The sequence below is a fragment of the Desmodus rotundus genome, chromosome 2, assembly GCF_022682495.2.
Source record: "Desmodus rotundus isolate HL8 chromosome 2, HLdesRot8A.1, whole genome shotgun sequence".
Classification (NCBI taxonomy): domain Eukaryota; kingdom Metazoa; phylum Chordata; class Mammalia; order Chiroptera; family Phyllostomidae; genus Desmodus; species Desmodus rotundus.
The window spans coordinates 182,861,601-182,885,218 of NC_071388.1; the positions used below are offsets into that span (position 1 = coordinate 182,861,601).

Below are 23,618 nucleotides of genomic sequence, written 5' to 3' on the forward strand. Positions count from 1 at the left end.
GTTCCATTTTTAATTTTTTGAGGAAATTCCATACTGTTTTCCACAGTGGCTACACCAATCTGCATTCCCACCAACGGTACACTGTGTTTTCTCCACATCCTCACCAGCACTTGTTGTTTGTTGATTTACTGATGGTAGCCATTCTGGCAGGTGTGAGGTGATATCTCATCGTGGTTTTAATTTGGATTTCTCTGATGACTAGTGACATTGAAGATTTTTTCATATGACTGTTGGTCTGTATGTCCTCTTTGGAGAAGTGTCTCTTCAGGTCCTTTGTCCATTTTTTCATTGGATTGTTTGTCTTCCTGGTGTTGAGTTGTGTAAGTTCTTTATATATTTTGGAAATTGACCCCTTATCAGATGTATCACTGGCAAATATGCTTTCCTGTACAGTGGGTTCTTTTTTCATTTTGTTGATGGTTTCTTTTGCTGTTCAGAAGCCTTTTAGTTTGATGTTATCCTATTTGCTTATTTTTTTTGTTTCCCTTACCATCAACTTACGCCATACACACTCAAAATAGATAAAAGACTTAAATGAATGCCATGAAACCTTCAAAATCCTAGAAGAAAACATAGGTAGTAAAATCTCAGACATCTCTTGTAGCAATATTTTTGCCAATGTCTCCTAGAGCAAGGAATAAAGAATTTAAAACAATATTATTGCTCTTGCCTTTTAAAAGTCCAGGAGAACATTTTGTATTGCTTTGTTTTTGTCTTTTTTTAGCTTTAATAACATCATCAGGTATGAGAAGGCAGTACAGAGTAGTGATTAAAAGGAGTCAAACTACTTGGGTTTGAATTTCTAGCTCTGTGTTACCTTACATAAATTTTGTAACCTCCTTTTTATAGTTTTCTCATGTATAAAATGTATATACTTCATATACATGCAATGAGCATTAAATAAGGTAATATTAAGTCCTGCCACTTAGTACGCACTCAACAAATGTAAAGCAGTTATCATCTTCAGAGTTTCCAGTGCTTTGTCATGTTGAAGTGATGAGGTATGGCAACACGTTTTTATCTTAAGAAACTTGATAAACATTTGGGATAGGGAAACCACTCCTACTCTTAGTTTCTGGAAAATGTTTATGATTATATTTATTGAGGTGGGTTTTTATTAATTTAATTTTTTTCAAATGGCCCCCTTAAAAGAAGGAATGCAGTCTCTATCAGGCATGCATCAGCAATGCTTTCACTTTTTTATATAGCAAAAAGGAAGTCTGGGAAAGTGGAATGGAATGAATAAGGAGAGTTACTTGCGCTAGGCAGAGGTAAAATAATAAAATTGTGTCAGCAGAAAGTAGTATGTTAGGTAATAAAGTTTATAGGCTGTCCAAACAATCTGGAACTATAGGATAAACTTATTTCAAATAATTTATTAGTTGTATCTTAAAATGATAGGCTAAAATGTTTTTCTTAAACTTCAGATTCTTTTTTAGTTGACATTCTTCTAAATATCTGGCAATGGGTTCAGGTATTAAACTGAAAAGAAAGTATAATAAATATACTCTTTTCTCTATGTTTTTAGACTTTTGGGGACTCTGTAGTATTCCCTATGGACCAAGATAGGATATATATAAATGCAGAGATATAAAAACAAATACTGTTTAAGTAGATATCTAACAAGTTACTGTTTTTAAACTAATGAAATAACTTAAAATGTAGATGATTACCACACAAATAGGTCAAAAATGTATGGGTAATACAATAAATATAAAAAAGTTAATATATTCAGTTCAATCAGAGCCTTGTTCAGATTACTAAGTCATTAGGTCTCACCCCTGTGTAGTGACTGAGACCATAGGTGGTTAAGATCATAGGACATAAGGTCAAACTGCCTGTCTTAATCCTGATTCTACCACTTACCGGTTGTGAGACTGGAAAAAGTTTTTATGTACCTCAGTGTTTTCATCTATATAATGATTATTTCATCTATAATAGTATTGACCAAAGAGGTAGGCATGTCTTCAATAATTTAATTAATAACTCTGTTAAATTATTGTAGGCTTATGCATTTGATTTCTTTTTTAATGCTTCCAAGATGATTGTTGCCAGCTCATTAGAAAATGGACAGGTGCTTCGTGTAATTCCATCTACCCAGACAGGAATGGCACAAGTGATTATACCTCAAGGGCAGCTTGTGGATATGAATAGTCCTCGGGGTGAGTAATAATGGGACATAGGGGATTTTAGAATGTTTTAAATAAAGAAATGTATATTTAGGAAAATCATCTTATGAAAGTCAGTGCTAAAATTGATTTCTTTGGGCAAGATTGTGAGCTGAATAAGTAGAAAAAGTTTTATAGCCCAAATAAATTTCAAGTTCATTTTTCAACTCCTGTCTAGGTTAGCTGTCTATTCCATTTTGGAATTCTATGAAGCTGGTTGACTCTTGCTTCCTCTCAAATGACCAGTGAACATAAAATAAATTCTTCTTAATTATAATAACAGTAATAATAACAACAACAATAACAACAATATAGTGCTGATAGCTACTGGAGAAGATTTTACATTTGTATTTATATCAATGTTGTTGTTAGCCATGTGACTTAGTACTTTTTTTTTTAAGGGTACTTTTCATCCTCTTTGCTCTTTTCCTCTTTCTCTTGTTCTTTCAAATTCAGAAATGAGACTCATATTCCCAGTTTCTTTTTATTTTGTTTTTCTTTACCTATGTAATAATATCACTATTCTCTTCCTTTCCCTTCCCTTGCTTTTCCATCTATTTGAATCTCTTTTCTGACATCATAGCTATACTTTTTTTGTCACTTGTTCAGTTAATGATTTAGGGTAAATATTTTTACCTTGGTGTTATGATTCTTTGTTAATAGTCACTAAAATGTAAGAAAAAAAAACATAGTTTGAAGAAAACATTATAAACATGGTATAGAAATGAGAGTCAGTTTTACATTTTCCTATTATATTGTGAAACTCTTAATACATATAACAATTACTTCTACCACTCATATCTTAGCTGTTCAATATAAGTTCCACTACTATAAAGGACACATGGACAAAATCAAGGGGGAGGGTGGAGGTGGGGGAGGGAGGGGGGTTCAGCTGGAGTGGGGTGGAGGGATGGGGAGAAAAGGCACACAACTGTAATTGAATAACAATACAAAAATAAAATTAAAAAAAAATTCCTTAATGGAATTCCTTCTGAACTAAAGCAAAAAACCCCAAAAAACAAAAAAAACATTTCAGGGTCTTTCTGAGAAGATGGAATGTATTTGTCAATCATTTATTCAGGGACCTCCGTTAGCATGATTCTGTTGTATAATGCCTCTGTGTATATTTTCTCTAGCCCTTTACATGTCCCTATTTCACCACCATTTTACCCTTTTGCCACATAAATGAAATTGACCAATGACAAAAAAATATATATGAGTTCCAAAAACTTAATTACATTATTTCAGTAGTCAGTATCGTAATTGGAAAGTAAACAAGTTTATCAGAAAGATTCTCAATAAAGCATTGTAAGTTTGGTTATCTTTAGTTTCAGGGTATATCTTCCCTGTCCTATTTCAAATATGTAAATTATAGTTAGTTACATTCTCAGGGTCTTATTCAAGATAGTGATGTTGCTTTGTTCTTGTTATTGTTGTCAAGATGCCTCTGAAGAGAAACCCAGCAACAGAAACTTACCAACTGTGAGAGTGGATGCTTTAGCAGACAATAACAGTGCTTATATTCTTCATCCACAAGCATCCCTCACATTGCCCACGACGACAGTGACCAGGTGAGTCAGCAGGAAAGAGGAACTCATCTTTTGTTATCACCATGGAAATGTTTTTTAAGTTATCTAAAGCTGACTTACTATAGAAAAGATAAGAAATTCAGGAAATAGAATAAACTATCATCAAATATATATTTTAATGTCATCTTTGCAACAGGAGGCTACTCTAGAAAGTATAACTATCCAAAGTGCTGCTTTTCCTTAATGACACGTTCCTGTGGTATTTTGAAGCAACCTGAAAACATCTGACACTAACAGAGATTTTAGAATAAAGAAATACTCATTCTAGTTCCTAAAATTTTAAATGGTTTCATCACATTTTTGTGCATTTAATTCCTCTGTGGTAAAGTGTTTAAAATGTGTTTTGTTAACATTTATTTCAGCTTTTACTTTTGCCTTAAAATAACACTTTATACTAATTTAGGGAAATAAAGATAATGGTTTTTGTATTATTAATATTCTTTCTTTAAAATTTCATTTATTTTATTTTTAGAGACAGGGGACAGGAGGGAGGGAGGGAAACATTGGTGTGTGAGAGATACATCAATCATTTGCCTCCCACATGCCCCCAACTGGGGACAAGGCGTATAACCCAGGCATGTGCCCTGACTGGGAATAGAACTGGCATCCTTTCGGTTCTCACACTGATGCTCAATCCCCTGAGCCACACCAGCCAGGGCTCTATTATTAATATTCTTTTAATTGTTCTATGAAAATATTTTAAAATTTAATGCAATACTTATGACCTTTAGTCTTAGAACTTGACATAATATCATGCAATTCTTAACAAGTCATCTGAAGATGTTCTGTTAGCTCATTTTTTGATAAATGAAAATAATTATATAATGATAAGAATATAAAATAAGCTTTTAGAGAGAGAGATAAAATACTTGAATTTGTTGGAACTACAGGTAGTTGGAAGAGCTAACTTGGGCCTTTTCATTAGCAGTTAGTAAAATAGTCATGATTAAAGAAAATTATAATTAATATGCTTATCAGATCAATCTGTCATTATTATTACAATTTCTTAGTGATGATCTCAATCTTTTGTCTCTGACACTGGCAAAGAGAATAAAGCAGATGAATGTCATGTGTGTGTCTGTGTGTGTAACTTGTAATACATCTTTGTATCTATTTCTCCTTGTCCCAGAATGCTCGAAGAACCGTTTCTGGCCCCTCTCCAGCCACTTTCTTCTAACACACCTATGTGGGCCTGCCGTCTTAGGAGCTGTGAGGTGAGTTAAAAATAATCCTTACCTAGATTCACTTAATGAACTACAATTCATCCCAAAATGTCCCCTTTTGAATATAACTAACAGAGGCTGTATCTGTACTATTTTGTTTGTGTTTATTCTAAATCTGATCTCATCTAGTCTTTTATTTGTTAGAGATTGTGAGCTCTGTTAAAGCAGAGGTCATATAAATCATCTCACTTCACTATCATTTCTTCCCTTGTCTTCCATGAAACTGCCATCGTGTTTCCCTACTTTTTATCTTTTGACCATTCCTTCTTTCTTTGCTTGCACTTATTTATTCTCATATTCACAGTGGAAATTCTTCAGATTTCACTGTTTAACCTTTTTTTATTTCTCCACATTTTATCTTTTGGAGAGCTTATTAACTTTGTTGGCTTTCCACTATCACTTTTATAAAAATGATCCCCAAATCTATATCACCAATTTTTTCTTTTGTTTTTAAAAAATTTTTTGAATTTATTGGGGTGACTCTGGTCAATAAAATTATATAATTTTTCAGATGTACAATTCTATAATACCTTATCTGTATATTGTATTTTGTGTTCACCACCCGAAGTGAAGTCTCCTTCCATCACCATGTTCCCCCTTTACCTTCTTCTACTTCCCCCTACCCCCTTTCTCTCTGGTAATCTCCATTCTATTGTCTATGTCTGTGAATTATTAGCTTAATTGCTTCACCTTTTTCATCCAGTTTCTTAATCCCCCTTCCTCTGACAGTTATCACTTGTTCTATGTATCTATGAATCTTTTTTATTTTGTTTGCTAGTTTATTTTGTTCATTAGATTCCACATGTAAATGAAATCATATGGTACTTGTCTTTCTCTGATTGGCATATTTCACTTAGGATAATACTGTCCAGGTTCATCCATGCTGTCACAAAAGATAAGATTTCCTTCTTTTTAAAGGTGGAGTTGTATTGCATTGTGTAAATGTATCACAGCTTTTTTATCCACTCGTTTACTGATGGGCACTTGAGCTGCTTCCAGATCTTGGCTATTGTAAAGAATGCTGCAGTGAAGATAGGTATGCACATATTCCTCAAATTAGTGTTTCATGTTTCTTTGGACATATTCCGAGAAGTGGAATTACTAGGTCATTAGGCATATCCATTTTTAATTTTTGGAGGCAACTCCTTACTGCTTTCTGCAGTGGCTACACCAATCTGCATTCCCACCAACAGCGCAGGAAGGTTCCCTTTTCTCCCCATCGTCCCCAACACGTGTTGTTGGTTGATTTATTGATGATAGCCATTCTGGCAGGTGTGATGTGATATTTCATTGTGGTTTTTAAAACATTATTTATTTATTTTCTATCACCATTTATCCCCCCATACCCTTTTCAGCCTCTACCCATCCCCACCCCCATAATTACCATGCTGTTTTAATTTGCATTTCTCTGATGATTAGTGACATTGAGCACCTTTTCATATGTCTATTGGCATTTATGTGTCTTCTTTGGAGATTGGTACAGCCACTGTGAAAAACCTTGTGGAGGTTCCTCAAAAAATTAGAAATGGAACTGCCTTATGACCCAGTGATTCCACTTCTGGGCGTATATCTGAGGAAACCCAAAACACTCATTGTAAAGAATATATTACACCTCTATGTTCAGTGCAGCATTATTTACAATAGCCAGCTATGGAAATAACTCAAGTGCCCATCAATGGACAAGTGGAGGTATATATATGTACACACACACACACACACACACACACACACACACACTATGGAATATTACTCAGCCATGAAAAGGAATGAAATCTTACCGTTTGCAACAGCATGGATGGACCTAGAGGGTATTACGCTAAGTGAAATAAGCCAGTCAGAGAAAGACAAATATTATATGATTTCACTTATATATGTGAACTAAAAAACAATATAAATGAACAAACAAAACAGAAACAGACAAAGATATAGAGAAGAGACTGATGGTTGCCACAGGGGAGGGAGTTTGGGAGACTGGGTAAAAAAATGGTGAAAGAGATTGAGAAGTACAGATTGGTAGTACAAAATAGTCATGGGGATGCAAAGTACAGCATGGGAAATATAGTCAATATTATTGTAGTAACTATGTATGGTGCCAGGTGGGTACTAGAACTGTCAGGGGAAACACTTCATAAAGTATATGATTGTCTCACCACTATGCTGTATTCATGAAACTAATACAAAATAATATTGAATATAAACTATAATTGGGAAAAGTTTTTAAATAATTTAAAAGCAAAATACATAAAGTATATTAGCAAGATAGAACTTAAAAGTGGAGCTAAAGAATAAAGAAAATCAAGAACGGAGCCATAAAATGAAAGTGAGAAATGTGTATCTTAATGAACTATGTTCATGTCTCTGCGTATGTCTCTGTGTGTATGTGTGGACACACAGACACATGCCGAATGTCTATAATCTAAGCATCTACATTCAGGAGAAAAGTGGCTTCTGCAGTACAGGGAATGACTGAGCACAGGAATATGGAAGCTGACTGTTCAGCTGTTTCCACCCAGCCACCAACCCAGGACTCTCCTCATGCAGCTCTAGTCTGCTTTGCCCTCCCTCCACTGGAGCCCAGGGGTAAAACTGTAAAGTATCTGAAGATTCTGAAGGAAGGCAGGGGTAGGATTCACAATTTCAGTCCATGGGGGAAGATGAGATTCGGACTTTGCTGGGAGAGTGGACGGCAGAGAAAGAAGTAACATTCAAAAGGGGAAACCTAGTGAATTAGTACATTTTGTGTCTATTAGGTAAAAGTACTGTATTTTGCTGTGTATAATGTGCACCCACATTTTTGTATTCATTATACATTAGATTATTATACCCATTGTATGTAATCATTATACCCATGTGTAATGCGCATCCTTATTTTTTCCTCAAAGATTTGGGCAAAAAAAGTGTGCATTATACACAGTAAATATGGTAATAATGCTAATTTTCCTAAACTACCAAAAAAAATCCCATTATCTTTTTTTTAAAATTTTTATTGTTATTGAATTACAGTTGTATGCCTTTTCTCCCCATCCCTCCACCCCACCCCAGTCGAACCCACCTCCCTCCCCCACCTCACCCTCCCCTTTGATTTTGTCCATGTGTCCTTTATAGTAGTTCCTGTAATCCCCTCTCCTCACTGTCCCCTCCCCACTCCCCCCTGGCAATTGTTAGATTGTTCTTAACTTCAATGTCTCTGGTTATATTTTGTTTGCTTTTTTCTTGTGTTGATTATGTTTCAGTTAAAGGTGAGATCATATGGTATTTGTCCCTCACCGCCTAGTTTATTCACTTAGCATAATGCTCTCCAGTTTCATCCATGCTGTTGCAAAGGGTATAAGCTCCTTCTTTCTCTCTGCTGCATAGAATTCCATTGTGTAAATATACCATAGTTTTTTGATCCACTCATTTGCTGATGGGCACTTAGGTTGCTTCTAGTACTTGGCTATTGTAAATTGTGCTGCTATGGACATTGGGGTGCATAGGTTCTTTTGGATTGGTGTTTCAGGGTTCTTAGGATATAATCCCAGCAGCAGAATTGCTGGGTCAAAGGGCAGTTCCATTTTTAGTTTTCTGAGGAAATTCCATACTTTTTTCCACTGTGGCCTCACCAGTCTGCATTCCCACCAACAGTGCACTAGGGTTCCCTTTTCTCCGCATCCTCTCCAACATTTGTTTGTTGATTTGTTTATGTTGGCCACTCTGACCAGTGTGAGGTGGTACCTCATTGTGGGTTTAATTTGCATCTCTCTGATGACTAGTGCCATTATCTATTTTTGGTACTAAGGTCAGACAGGAATTTCTTTCAGACAAGGATCTTCATGAAAACAAGGTTGATGTAATGAACAAATTCTTTTACATCATTTTTATATGAGATACATTACAATTTTCATAGGTTTTCAAAATAGGTGGATGGTATCCTATCAAAATCAGTTTCAGTAAAGAATCCCCACAGGGAACCAGTACATTGTGGCTAGTTTTATTCTTATTTGGTTAGATATAGGGGTAGAATTTAAAGTATCTGGAAGAATGTATACATGATGTGTTCTTCAAGCTATCTTCCCTAAATGTTATTAGTCTCAAACAAGATTTTGATGAAGTCATTGTGACAATGAGTTTGACATTCTCAAACAAATACCTCGACAATATCTATTTGATGAAGCTGGTTGAATTCAGATCAGATCCACTGGTTGTAATAGACCATTGATCTGAGGGGAGAAATGACATTCTCTTTTGAGACCTAAGGACAATCACTTCATCTTGGACAATCACTTCATTAATTATTTTGTACAATGAAACATATTTGCTAATAATTTTGTTATTTAATTTTTATACATGCAGAAAATTGGAGATTCATACCGGGGCTACTGTGTAAGTGAGACTGAATTAGAAAGTGTTTTAACATTTCATAAACAGCAAACACATAGTGTCTGGGGGACTCGCCAATCTCCAAGCCCAGCCAAGCCAGCTACACGTTTGATGTGGAAATCCCAGTATGTCCCATATGATGGAATTCCATTTGTCAATGCAGGTACGTTTAAAAAAATATATTTTTAAAGGTTTAGCAGTAGCCATGATCCATTGTGAAACTGTGGTTTTCCTTAGGTGAATCATTTTCATTTTGGTAGATGATAACTAAATGTTAATTGACAAAATATATATTAGACTAAAATATAATAAACCAAATTTTATATTGTAAAATTACATTTATTGTATTAAATAAATCATGCTTCCTTTAGATATAATGCTGAAAGTAGAAAATAAAAATATTGAAATTCCAGGGAGAACTATTTAATACAAATTAAATAATAAGCAATTTTATTATTTTAAGTATGCATATCTCTTGGGTTTTGTTTTTGTTTTTTCATCCAATCTAGGTAGACTCTCCTTCTCTCTTGATTTGTCTTGTGGTACAAATTTGTGTCCATTTTATATAGCTTGTAATTCTTAAGTTACTTTATAGAATTTGTATATAATCAGGAATTATATAGAATTTTGATATTAGGGTTTTCAAGCATCAGGTGTATTATATACAGCATTCTCAAACACTGGTGTTTACTAGAGCAATAGAGTTTCAGAGAATTCAGAGAATTCCCAGAGAGTCACTCTAGGACTAGTCAGACCCCACAGAACCTAAAAATAAGTGATTTATTTCAGGATTATTCAGGTACTATTCAACTGGAAGAGTTGCAGCCTCATCCTGGACCTCTGAGGGTAAAGAGAGTAGAAGAAGATAAATGTAACTTCTTATGCTCAGGTTTATCAGTATACTATAAAAGAAATGGAACATTTTTCACCTCCCTAGTTCTAATCCCTTTCTTACCTCTTCACAAGCAGCCACTACATGAATTTGGTGTGTATCTTTCTAGTCTGTTTTTATATGTTACCATACATATTTGTATTTTTAATAATATATTTTGTTTATTGCATATTTGAAAATTATATAAATAGTAAACTGTAGACATTATTATATAAAATTTCACTCACCTCCAGTTAACTCAATTTCATTATGTAACAGTCCAGCATATGACCAAACCACAATTATTTTTCTATAAATAATCATTTAGGTTGTCTTCAACTTTTCAATATCACAAAGAATGCTATAGTCAGAGGCCAACAATATACATTTTCTGTTGAAAATACGTAATTAGTTTTTTTTTAACGTATATATGTTATGGTGGAATTACTGTGTTGTGAATCATGCCTATTTCATCTTTCTAAGATTCTTTCATATAGTTCACAGAAGTGGTTGTAGAGGTTCAAAGATCCCTTCTCTAAAATTTTTTGTCTAGATGTGTTTTAGAATTCTGAATTTTTGGACTGTAATAAGGTAATATTATAAAATACTTCTAGCATGTATTCTGTAGACAATAACATACGATCAAACAAGTAATATTTTATGGGTGGTCACACCAAGGAATAAATCAAGACTATAAATGGCCTTGTAAAGTTCAGGTCAGGTTTTACAGGTAAATGAATTCCAAAAATTTTTGTTTTTTGAGCTTTTTAGATTCAGAAATATACACAAAGAATTGATGACCTGTACCAATTTTTACTCCTTTCAGCAATGTATGAAAATTTCCCTTTCCCACATTCACTGTATGATTTAGCATTGTCATTCTTTTAAAAATCTTTATAAATATTTTCGTATATATATCAAAGTAGTAGTAATAATATTTGAAATCCTATGACTCCGTGTATCTATCATCCAGTTTCAGCAACTATCAGCATGTGGTCAGTATTGTCTCATCTATATCCCAGCCCACTTCCTCATTCCCCACTCCCATGATGATTTAACAGTCAATTCCAGATTATGTCACTTCATCTACAACTAAAGAGATACGGACTCTTCTGTCTCTGTCTGTCTGTCTCTCTCTGTATATGTATATGTGTAAATATATACAATATAATGAGAATTCCATTATCACACTTTAAAAGAATTAACAGTAATTTCTTTTTTCTTTTTTTTTAAATTTTTATTGTTATTCAATTACAGTTGTATGCCTTTTCTCCCCATCCCTCCACCCCACCCCAGCCGAACCCACATCCCTTCCCCAGCTCCACCCTCCCCCTTGATTTTGTCCCTGTGTCCTTTATAATAGTTCCTGTAATCCCCTCTCCTCACTGTCCCCTCCCCACTCCCCCCTGGCTATAGTTACATTGTTCTTAACTTCAATGTCTCTGGTTATATTTTGTTTGCTTTTTTTTCTTCTGTTGATTATGTTTCAGTTAAAGGTGAGATCATATGGTATTTGTCCCTCACCGTCTGGCTTATTTCACTTAGCATAACAGTAATTTCTTAATGTCAAAATGTCCAATGTTCACATTCTTCCACTTATCTCATAATTCTTTTTATGTAGGTTTGTTCAAATTCACATCCAAACAAAGTTCACAAATTATATTTGGTTAATATATCTCTTAACTCTATTTTCATCTAAAAATTTCTGTTCTATTTTCTTCAGGTAGTTTTTATGTAGAGTTTGCCATATTCTGCATTTTGCTGCTTCCAGCTCTGTCATGTAGTTTAACATGCTCTTTTAACTCCTCTCCTTCCTCTAAACTGTTAAATCTAAGAGGCTTGACTAAATGAAGATCTAATCTTCATAAAAGTATTTTTCAAGAATACCTCATAGGTTCTGTGTACTTCTTATTGCTATCTATGTGTAACACCTTTTATTGATGTTAAGATTGATCAGTGGAGTCAGTTGTAGAATGTGTCAATTATTTTTATTTTTGCCAATCTGAAGAGTGTGAGATAGTATTTTACTATTGTTTCAATTTGTATTTCCCTCTTTATAAGTGAGATTGAACAACTTTTTATTTTTTCATTTACTATCCCTTTTCTCTTTCTGAATTGTTTGTTCATAGCTGTTGCCCATTTTTCTGTTTGGTGGTTTCTTTATTTTTTAAAAAAATTATTTGTGGTTTTTTTATACTCTATATATTAATCTTTTGTTGTGTATTATAAAATACTGTTTTTCAAACTGCTATTTTCATTTTTATTTATGGTATTTTTAAAATACGAGTTTTACACTTTTTTGAATTAAAGATTTTATTTATTTATTTTTAGAGAGAGGGGAAGGGAGGGAGAAAGAGAGGGAGAGAAACATCAATGTATGAGAGAAACACTGATTGGTTGTCTATCACATGTGCCACAACCAGAGACCAGGCCACAACCCAGGCATGTGCCCTGACTGGGAATCAAACTGGCAACCTTTTGGTTTGCAGGACAATGCCCAGCCCACTGAGCCACACCCATCAGGGCTTGTTTGTACATTTTATTTTAGTAAGATTTATTGCTGTTTTCTTTTTGTAAAGTTGTTTAATGAAAATATAGATTTTGACATTGCCACCACCAAGTTATTTTTAATCTAGTATCCAGAACAAATGGATACTTGATTTAATACCAATAGTTGGTTTTGGCCCACAGGGAGTAGAGCCGTGGTAATGGAGTGTCAGTATGGGCCAAGGAGAAAAGGTTTCCAGTTAAAAAAAATCAATGAGCAGGAAAGCAGGTCTTGTCAACTCTACAAAGCCACTTGTCCAGCCCGGTAAGCTTTCTTTTATTTTCTTATTAAGTACTTATTTTTGAATAGCTAATATGCACGTTTTAAAGTTTAAGCAGCTCCAGAAAAACATACAGTGAAATCTGAGTTTCCTCTTACCCCTACTCCCTCTTTAAGGCAACAGCTCTTACTAGTTTCTTGAGTTACCCTCCATAGATATTCTGTGTATATGCATACACACACACACGTATATATTCTCCTTTACCCTCATAAATGTAAAAGATGTCAGTAAAGCTTATTAATATTTCCTTTTCTTACAGTTGAGGAAGTAGTGTACCTTTTTTCATGCTATGAATCCACATTGATTTATTTTCATTGTGAATGCCTATTTAGATTATTTACTGTACAGCTATTAAGCTTTATAGTAGTTTGAATGTAATAACATATACCACTCTACACTTTGTCTTTATTCATTCCAAATATATCTCAAAGCTGCCATATCTGTACATAAAATCACTCATTTCTTTTTTAAAATATTTTTTAAAATTTATTTTTAAAATTGAGATATAGTTGACATACAAGATACTAGTTTCATGGTTCCTTCTTATTAATAGCTTTATAATAGTCTATTTATGGATGAAATATAATTTACTTAATTTGGTCCATAATGATGGATATGTAGGCTTTATTTCTTTATTATTGCTGCAGTTAATATTGGGTTGGCCAAAAAGTCCGTTTAGTTTTTTCTGTAAAATAAAAGACACATTTTTCATTTTCACCAATAACTTTATTGATTTGGATATTTTGAGTATGTTGACTATTTCCTGCTATTGGCTTCTGGTGGGTAGAGGCCAGGGGTTCTGCTAAACACCTTCCAATGCCTAAGACAGCCCCACAGCAAAAAATTATTTGGCCAAAATGTCAATAGTACCAAGAAATTTTGCAAACCACTTTTGACACATTCAGTCAGTCACAGCGCCTTCTCCATACATGACACAAATCTTTTTTTTTTTTGAGTTTCAGTTGTGTTTTTAGCTTTCTTGAAATAATAAAGCATGATATGCTGAGAATTTGTGTATTTTCTTCCATCTTCAATATTAAAGTGGCTGCACACAAATTCACCAATTTTGATAAATTCTTTTAAAAATGAAGGCTGATAAGACAGCTATCACAATATAATTTAACAGAATTGTATCAAATGAATTAAAAACAATTAAGAATTACTGGAGCTATTGTATGGAAAAAACATACTACTAGAGCCATCGTATGGAAGAAACTAAATCAACTTTTTAGCCAACCCAATAAATTTGTACCTATTTATATGCTTGTGCAAGTATATCAATAGGATAAATTCCTTGAAATGTTATTGCTAGGGAAAAGGTTATATATTTTTTAAAATGTTGGCAAGTATTAGAAAGTTGCTTTTTACAGAGATTTTTCCAATTTTGGTCATAGCAGCAATGTATGAGACCAGCATAGTAAGTTTTAGATAGAATAGGACTATGGAGTTATTATTGCTGTGGGTGAGAATGAAAAATGTGAACCAATACAATATTTTTATAACATCCTATATAATATTCTTTTTTCAGACATTGAAAATGTTTTATATTATCAGGTCCAGTAAAATTTAAAAAAGATAATGTAAAGGTTGGATTTAGTTGATTTTTGAAACACTTTAACATCATATCTTACATCACAAACTTCAGCATTCTCAAGTTTTTAAGTCCAGTTCAGAAGGCTTTTCATGCTTAATCTGATCAAGTTAACTTTAGGTTGTATTTAAACTTGACTATGAAACAGTTTTCAACTGATTTTTACATATGGTAACAAAGCTAAAACTTTACATATGACTTGGGAGAAAATCTCTAAATGTGAAGGAACCATTTTATTCTCTATTATTCTATAAGTACTTTATGAGTATCTACTCTGTACCCTGCAACTACATTGGGTGCCATGGGAAAGGAGACGACTAAAAGAGGTGTAAGATTTTATTTAAACACGAGGAACTTAAAATGTTGTTGGGGTAGATCAGTAAACAAAAACTTTCAGAGAACATGATAGTATAGTATGGATTAGCTAATTGTCTTTAGAGAGAATATATCCATGCAAACTCATTAACAGGAAAGAAAATACTTAGCTAAGAAAGCCTGGATACTGAAGTTTAGATTGAATTTGGATAGACAGAGAATTAAAGGAAAGATACTGTAGGCGAGGAGAACTATATAAATGAAGACATGGCATGATTGTATATTTGGTATCAGAGGAGGAAGGATGATTCCTTCATTAAGATGATAAACTTCATAGGAAAAGTGATTTTATATTTGAAGTAATTGAAAGTAAGATTAGGTAAATAAGCTAGAATCACATGGAATGCCTTGAATGCTGCCAAGAAATTTTACTTGATTAAAGGACATATAGATTCTTTAGCAGAGCAGTGCATATGTGAAGAATTACTGTGGCATTGATATATTAAGTGGACTTTAGTATTGAGATTGGGTGTCTAGAGGCCCAGAAGGAGGCTATTAAAGTAACCCAGGTATGAGGTGTTTATGGTTTTCAGGAGAATGGAGAAGCGGCAAATCCAGAAAAAAATGCTAATATCCAGAAATGTTTAGATATTTTTACTGAAGTCATGATTATTATTAATTTGCTAAGTATTATGATGCACTGAGAATATGGCATGTCTTTTACATAATCCTCTGAATGCTTTCTAGATTAATGGAATTTTTTTCTAAATTTTAATGTTTCCAATAAAGTTCTGTTCAACTGTAATTGAGTAACAATAAAAATTAAAAAAAAAGTTCTGGTTGATAAATTAGGTTTTCTTAAGATTACAATATAATGAAAAAAATCTTTTTTTCCCTTATAAAAAGAATTTACATTAAAAAGGTACAAAAGTTTCCTGAATATAGAGTTCCTACAGACCCCAAAATTGATAAGAAAATAATCCGAATGGAGCAAGAGAAAGCCTTTAACATGCTAAAGAAGAACTTGGTAGATGCTGGTGGTGTTCTTAGGTAGGACATTTATATAGTTCTTTTATTTTATAAATTAATTAGCTCCATTTGCAATAATTTCTTCTGTAAGAAAAATTATAATTATGGTTTCTAATTATTTCATTTTAAGAAATTGTTTTTATAGGGTAAGGGTGGTATAAGGGGGTTAAATGATAATGAAAAAATACAGTGAAAAAAATTTTAAAAAAGAAATGGTTTTTATAAGGTGGATCTCTCACTAGTAGTTCCCTAGGTATTAAAATAATTTGCCACTGTATATAGGCCATTGAGTTTATCAGCCGGATGTCTTGGCTAAGTCTGACCAAAGAATTCTGTGTGCCATATGGAAGTTTTTTTCCAAAATGACAAATACATTCGTAGCAACACATTTCAGTATATATTTAGTACTTTGTTTCAGACATTTACTAGAAAACATACTTGCAGTCACCTGAATATTTTTTAACCCGTCTTTGATTACTTGTGGCAGCCAGAAATGAATTCAACCCCCTACATAAAATTTCATTTTATATCTTTTATACTACAGTTGTTGAAAATATTTTATTTAATTTTATTTTTTATTAAAGTTATTGGGGTGACATTGGTTACTAAGATTATATAGGTTTTAAGTGTAGCTTTCTGTGATACCTGATCTGTATTTTGCATTGTGTGCCCACCACCCAAAGTCAAATTGTCGTCCATCACCATATATTTGTCTTTCTAAGGTCTTAAATAAGAAGAAATACTAGCTTTTTTTCTTATTTTCTTTTATGTGTCAGTCCAAGTGAAGAATTCGCAATTGTATAATGGGGTTAAGAGTATGGACCATAGTTTGTGTGTGATCTTAAAAAAAACTTTCGTATAAATGAAAAATGAGTAGAGTCAGTAATTAGATCATTTAGTTTGGAGAACATTGAATCTAATTTTTGTGTAGGCTCCATTTCATGCAGTATCAGTCATTGCAAGCATCTTGTATAAATATATTAAAACAGTATCCTAGTAGATCAATTTATTTTCTTAGCATTGGTTTTTTTGCAGTGCCCTACTGTACAAGAGATCTGTATTTACCTTTTAGTTCATTGTCTCGCTCATTGGGATACCAGGAGCTGCAGGGCTCTAGAGACAGTTTGTTGGGCTCCTGTCAGAGAAGATTCTCCCACATAGTTCAATCTTGATACACTGAATTATCCCCTCTTTGGTTGGAAGGGTAATAGGTACAACACAGAAGTTGTAATCTGGTAACAAAGTGGTAGAAGAATGGGAAAATACACATTTCAAAAGATGATGTAAAAAGTCTCACTATTTTGAGGCGAAATTTACATAGTATGAGATTTAAAATACCATTTTCATATATACTTAAATCCTGTACCCTCCTTAATGTTCAGGCCATAGTAAAAAGTCTGTTGGAAAAAACAAAGATTTGTATCTAACTGGGTTTAAAGCCAATCTTAGAAGAGTTAAGCAGAGAAGATTTTGAATTTGTATTCAATACAATATGATATATAATTTTTTTCTTAAAAGGTTATTCCTTAATGAGTATTAACATAGGTAATTACGATTCTTGCCTTTGTCTAGTAATATAATTTTAAATATTTTCTCTTGTCAGGTGGTATGTACAGTTACCTACACAGCAAGCTCATCAATATCATGAATTAGAGACTCCTTCCCTCCCTTTGTCACCCTCCCCTTTTCCTGTGCCCTCTCTTGAAGAAGAGGAAACTACAGTTAGAGATGAGAATTGTACATTACCCTCACGTCTACATCCTCAAGTAGCACATAAGATTCAAGAATTAGTATCACAGGGAATAGAACACGTGTATGCAGTAAGGAAACAGCTAAGGTACAGTAGAAACAAATTGTTTTTCATTTTTGTTGCTTTAAATATCAACATTATAAACATTTTCTGGGATATATGCAATTAAAGTAGATAAGGAATATATATTAATTTATTAAAATCTTATTTATTGCCATGACAATGGGTTGGGCATCATCCTACAAACTGAAAGGTAGTTTGATTCCCAGTCAGAGCACATGCCGGGGTTCGGGACAGGTCCACCTTTGGGGGCATGCAAAACCCTCTTGCGGGTGTGTGAAAGGCAACTGATTGATGTTTCTCTCGCATATGGATGTTTCTCTCCCTCTCTTTCCCCCTCCCTTCCCTTCTCTCTAAAAATAAATAAATAAAATATTTTTTAAAATCTTAATATTAGCTGATCATTTTCCAGCAGATGCTTGGCAAGCCATGTAATGATTTAACTTACTCATTTAAGATATTCCATATTCAGGTTTGCCAAATTGAACTATTTCTAAATGGTATATGAATTGAATTATGTAATAGATACCTTTGCAGAAAAACATCTATGCAGAACCAAAGATTTTAAAACCTCTAGGCCAAGGTACTTATTAGAAGCTATTTGAAATACAATTAAATTTTGTTACAGTAGAAGAATGTATTTGTCTAATAAATAGTTCTTTGTCTAATGAAATTTCTTATATAGCAGTCTGGACTAATTTCATTGATCCTCAGGATATAATAATGAACTATTATTGTCATGTAGTCAGTGTGTGCCAGGTATTATGCTAAGCACCTTATACGCATGACCTCGTTATTCTTATGACTATAAAGTTCGTATATTTGTCCCTGACCTGCAGATGATAAAATGGAGACTCAGAGTGGTTAAATAACTAGTTTAAGAAGTAGAGGCAGAACTGAAATTTAAGTCTGACTCTACAGCCTGTGCTCGTTGCTGTTATTTCTGGGACCTAACTGACCTTGTTTGTACTGATTATTATATATATAGTCTAATCTGAATAACACAATGAGTATTTCCATGAATAATAATAATTATTATTATCATTATTATTTTAAACCTCACTCAAGGACATGCTTACTGATTTTATAGAGAGGAGGAAGGAGGGAGGGAAAGAGGGGGAGAGAAACATTGATTAGTTGCCTGTCATATGTGCCCTGACTGGGGACTGAACCTGCAACCTAGGCATGTGCCTGACTGGAAATTGAACCGACTTTTCAGTTTACAAGACATTGCTCCAAACAACTGAGCCACACTAGCTAGGGCTTCATGAATTATTTCTTAATTAGTACACAACTTTTTTATTTAGCAGATTTCTTAAACATTTTATATTTTCATTGAGACATTGTTAGACTAGAACCAGAATTTGGTAGAGCCATCCACTATTTACTGAACCTAAATCTTAAGAACAGGGGTATAAAAAATACAGCTCTGTTCTACAGTCTACTGAATGTAATGCTATATATATATAGTATATATAATCTATTTATATGTATATAACTTGATTGTTTCTTTTATGTATCCATTTTTATACAGTTATGTGGCAATACTGCCTTCTATTTCTATCTTTCATATACTTGTAAAGTGCAAGCAGATCATATTTTTCAAAAAAAAATTTAAGGTAAAATAAAATCTTTAATTTTTAAATTCATTCTTTTAAAAAAATCATTGTTTTATTACAGTTATCCCAATTTTCCCCCATTGCTCTCCCCTGCCTGAAAAATTTTTCTAATCCTCACCCAAGTATATGCTTTTATTGATTTAGAGAGAGAGGGAGGGAGGGAGAGAGACAGAGAGAGGAACATTGATATGAGAGAGTAATGTCAATCAGTTGCCTCCCATACGTGCTCCACCAGGGCTCAAACCCGCAACCACTTGGTATAGGGGATGACACTCCAGCCAACTAACTGACCCCCCCCCCCCCCGGCCCCCCGGCCCCGACCAGGGCAAGCAAATTATACTTTATATGATATTTATTGATGCCCTTTGGAAGGAATATAACAGTATTTATGCAGATAATCTGAGTGTAGGCCCAAGCTCTCTTACTTACTAGGTAGGCATATAATTTTAGGCAAATTACGTAACTTTGGCAGCACTCAGTTCTCTTGTCTGTAAAGTTCTCTTATCTGTGTCTTATCTAATTGTACTTCAAAGGATTATAGTAAGGCTTAAAGAAGATACTTGATATATAGTGCCTGACCTAGTAAGTGTTCAAAAACATACTTAAATTGAAAATAATGATTCCTTTGCCCTGGCTGGTGTGGCTCAGTTGGTTGGAGCATTGTCTGGTAACCAAAGGGTTGTGGGTTCAATCCCTGGTCCAGGCGAGTACCACCCTCTGTCCAGGCTCCTGCAATCTCTAGTCCGGAGTGTTCGGAAGGCAACTAATTGATGCTTCTCTCTTGTACTGATGTTTCTCTCTCTCCCTTCCTCTCTAAAAGCAATGAAAAAATGTCAGTTGAGAATAAAAAAAGGGAAAATAGTGATACTTTTAAATTCATAAAAATCTGAAGCTCACTCTAAGATACACAGTTGTTTAAACAATGTAAATACTACATTTCTTTATTTATTTTTTAAACTAATTAATTTATTTTTATTCAGTTACAATTGTCTGCATTTTCTCCCCGTCCCTCCACCCCACCCCATAAATACTACATTTCTTTAATCTGCATGAATTCTATGATTTAATGTATGGGAAAAAATTAAAAGCTGAAATATATAAACTACTTGTAAAGGTGTAAACCATGTTTACACAAATTAATGCTAAAAGAGAACCATCTTTCATGTGATCTAAAGTAAATTGCTAGATTTACTTATGTTTTATTCCATTTTATATTCTCCACAGAAAATTTGTGGAAAGGGAGCTGTTCAAACCTGATGAGGTACCTGAAAGACATAATTTATCCTTTTTTCCAACTGTAAATGACATAAAAAATCACATCCATGAAGTACAGAAATCCTTGAGAAATGGAGATAATGATTATAACTCAGAGATTATTCCAGCAACGGTATGTTTTAGTATAGAATCTTATCTTCTATTACTATTTGGACTAATAGGGATGGTTGCTATTAGGCCATATAAATAACTATGATATAAGAAAAGTAGGGGTATTTTTTCTTAAAATGTAAACACTATGAATTTTTAAATGATGATTTGACTAAATTTTTTAATTACCCTCACAAGAAAAACCAGTGAGTTTCTAACTCTGACTATAATAACAATGGTTATCTTTATTTAAAAATCAACATAGTTTATCTCTATAAAAAGTATATCTTATTCACTTAATAGGCATTTATTGGTTACATGCTGTTTATATCTTACTCTCCAAGTAGATGTGTACATTTAAGAATAATTTAGACTTAAATAAACAAAGTAGTAATGTTAGTTCTATGTACCATCTATGGATATTAGTGTTATCTCATACTGTGGTATTTTCCCCCTGAATATTCTGTGACAATTTTTCCTTATTTGAAGAGATTAATATAATTACCCAGAAACTACTAATCGTAATGCAGGCAGTGTTATGGCATTAAAATCTCAGCAGCAATATATTTTGCTTTCCACATTTTTACTATCAAATTCAGTAACTGAATAGATTTAGATATATATTATGCTAGAGCTATATTATTCTTTGCTTTCCAGAACTTTTTTTTTTTTTTAAGATTTTATTCATGCTTAGAGAGAGGAGAAGGGAGGGAGAAAGAAAGGGAGAGAAATATCAGTGTGTGGTTGCCTCTCGCATGCCCCCTGCTGGGGCCCTGGCCCACAACTCAAGCATGTGTCCTGACTGAGAATCAAACTGGCAACTCTCTGGTTCACAGGCCAGCACTCAGTCCACTGAGCCACACCAGCCAGGCCTATCCAGAACTCTTAATTATTCATTATCCAAATTCAGGAATGAAAATTGGTTTAGTAAGCAATGGTCCTTGCCACCTTCACTTGCTATCCAAAGTCTTGCTATCTGAACTTGGGAAGCTAATGCATTTGAATAGTGAAGTATACTTGTACATTGAGAATATGAACAAGTGAAGAGAGTAATTATAGAAAAAAAACACAATTATACTATGAAAATAAAATATGACAGTTGTATTGGTGTTTTAAAATATTTTCCAATATTTTACTGATGTGAATGTTCCCTTTTTAGCTCCAGTGGACTTCAGACAGTGGGAATATTCTCAGAGAGACTGTGACAGTTACATTTGCAGAAGGTAGGTTATCTTAAATACCTTTAAAATATAAAATCAAACAATGTTAAAATTGGAAGACATTTAAAATATTATCTAATCAAATTTTATGGATAAGAAAACCATGGTCCAAAGAGACAAGAGCAACTTTGTTAGGATTTAGCAAAATAATTCCAGCTATTTAAATTTCCTCTTATAATTAGCCTTTAAGCTTCTTTATGACTGAAATTTGAGTCTGATTACTAGCACAGTTTACTGTAAAGTAAAGCTACATCCAATAGTAATAACCCTAAGATACTGTGATCAGGAACTATTATTCCTTTTCTATTGTTTGCTTTTTCTCATATGTTCTTACTCCTAAAGCCCCATCTTATATCTCTCTTCTGGAAATGTCTTCTCTCCTCTTCTGCATGGCAAATTTCACTCACTGCTCAGACAACAATCTCTTTGGCTTTAAGTGCACTCTTAACTTCACCCCCTGTATAAAGTTAGGTATTCACTCTTTTGTATTTACCCCTTTATTTAACAGGGTATCCTTTTGTTTACACATCTGTATATTTCATTATGATTTGAGTTCCTCAGGGGCAATGATTATATTTTATTCAAATTAATATACCTAGTTTACAGCATAATGCTTGCTAAAAAGTTAATGCCTAAATAAATGCTTTAGAATAAATTTATCAATAACTACACACAATACAGTAATTTCTTTATTCTTCAGCTTATTAACCTTTGAGTCACTGCCTACAGAATAACTTTCAAATTTTTAGCATTATTCATTTGTTCTGCACATATTTCACTCACTGTGATAAATGCTGGGCATAAAAAAAAAACATAACTTTCTTCATTTAATGTTCAGGTTTAGCAAGAGAAAAAGACAGTAAACAAATATATTCTAATTAATTACTATTAGGAAAAGTGCCATGACATAGTTTTGCAAAATTGTATGGGAATAGCAAAATTGTGAAATTTAGTTCAGGGACTCGGAAAGTGACACTGGAAAAAGTGACTTTTAAACTAAGAACTGAAGAATAGGAATTTGCCGATCAAACGGATAGCATGTTCTAAGGCTAAGCAGGAAAGAGCTTGTCATATTCAAGGAACTTAGAGATAAGACTGGATGAGCAAAACAGGTTCAGGAGGCTCTTTCAGCTGTCCATTTGAAAGGTGACAGTGGTTTAATTACAGTGGTAGCATTTATATTAGAATTGGAAAGATTTATTTAAGAGTTACTGTAAAAGAAGAACTCTTTTTAGAGTTGTTTACTGACTGCCTTGGTTACTGACTAAATAGATACAAGAGGTAAAAGTGGGAATGATTTAGAGTAACTCCTGAATTTTTTCCACAAGCAACTGACTGATAGTGGCCTTTACTGAGCTCAGCAACACTGACATCAGAATAGGTATTGGTGGCCACAGGGCAGAGTAAAAAAGATCCTGAGGTCAGGTTTGGAAAGCTTGCATATCAGAGCCCATCAGAGTGGATTGGGAGGAAGCCATATGGGGTGGTTGAGGAGCGAATGGGAGGTGAATGAAGAAGTAGAGACAATGTGGACCACTTAAAAAAAAAAAATCCTTTAAAAAAGCCCTCACCAGAGGTTGTGTTTATTGATTTTAGGGAGAAAGGGAGGGAGGGAGGGGGGCGGGGGGAAG

At 33.7% G+C, this 23,618-nt stretch overlaps 1 protein-coding gene across 5 annotated transcripts in view; it reads left to right on the plus strand.

Moving 5' to 3' along the window:
• CARF (calcium responsive transcription factor) overlaps window positions 1-23,618 on the plus strand; it is a 50,998-nt gene that overhangs the window by 17,568 nt on the left and 9,812 nt on the right. For 4 of the 5 annotated variants that reach the window (XR_011650900.1, XR_011650899.1, XR_011650901.1 and 1 more), the window contains exons 6-14: window positions 2,042-2,162; window positions 3,610-3,739; window positions 4,887-4,971; window positions 9,313-9,502; window positions 12,902-13,022; window positions 15,851-15,994; window positions 17,577-17,810; window positions 20,627-20,789; window positions 21,927-21,990. Coding sequence is in view for 2 of the 5 variants with exons in the window: in XM_071220687.1 (XP_071076788.1) it covers window positions 2,042-2,162; window positions 3,610-3,739; window positions 4,887-4,971; window positions 9,313-9,502; window positions 12,902-13,022; window positions 15,851-15,994; window positions 17,577-17,810; window positions 20,627-20,789; window positions 21,927-21,990 (1,252 nt within the window). In the remaining 3 variants the exon portion in view is untranslated. The remainder of the gene's footprint in view (window positions 1-2,041; window positions 2,163-3,609; window positions 3,740-4,886; window positions 4,972-9,312; window positions 9,503-12,901; window positions 13,023-15,850; window positions 15,995-17,576; window positions 17,811-20,626; window positions 20,790-21,926; window positions 21,991-23,618) is intronic. The other variant, XM_071220688.1, reaches the window with a different exon arrangement.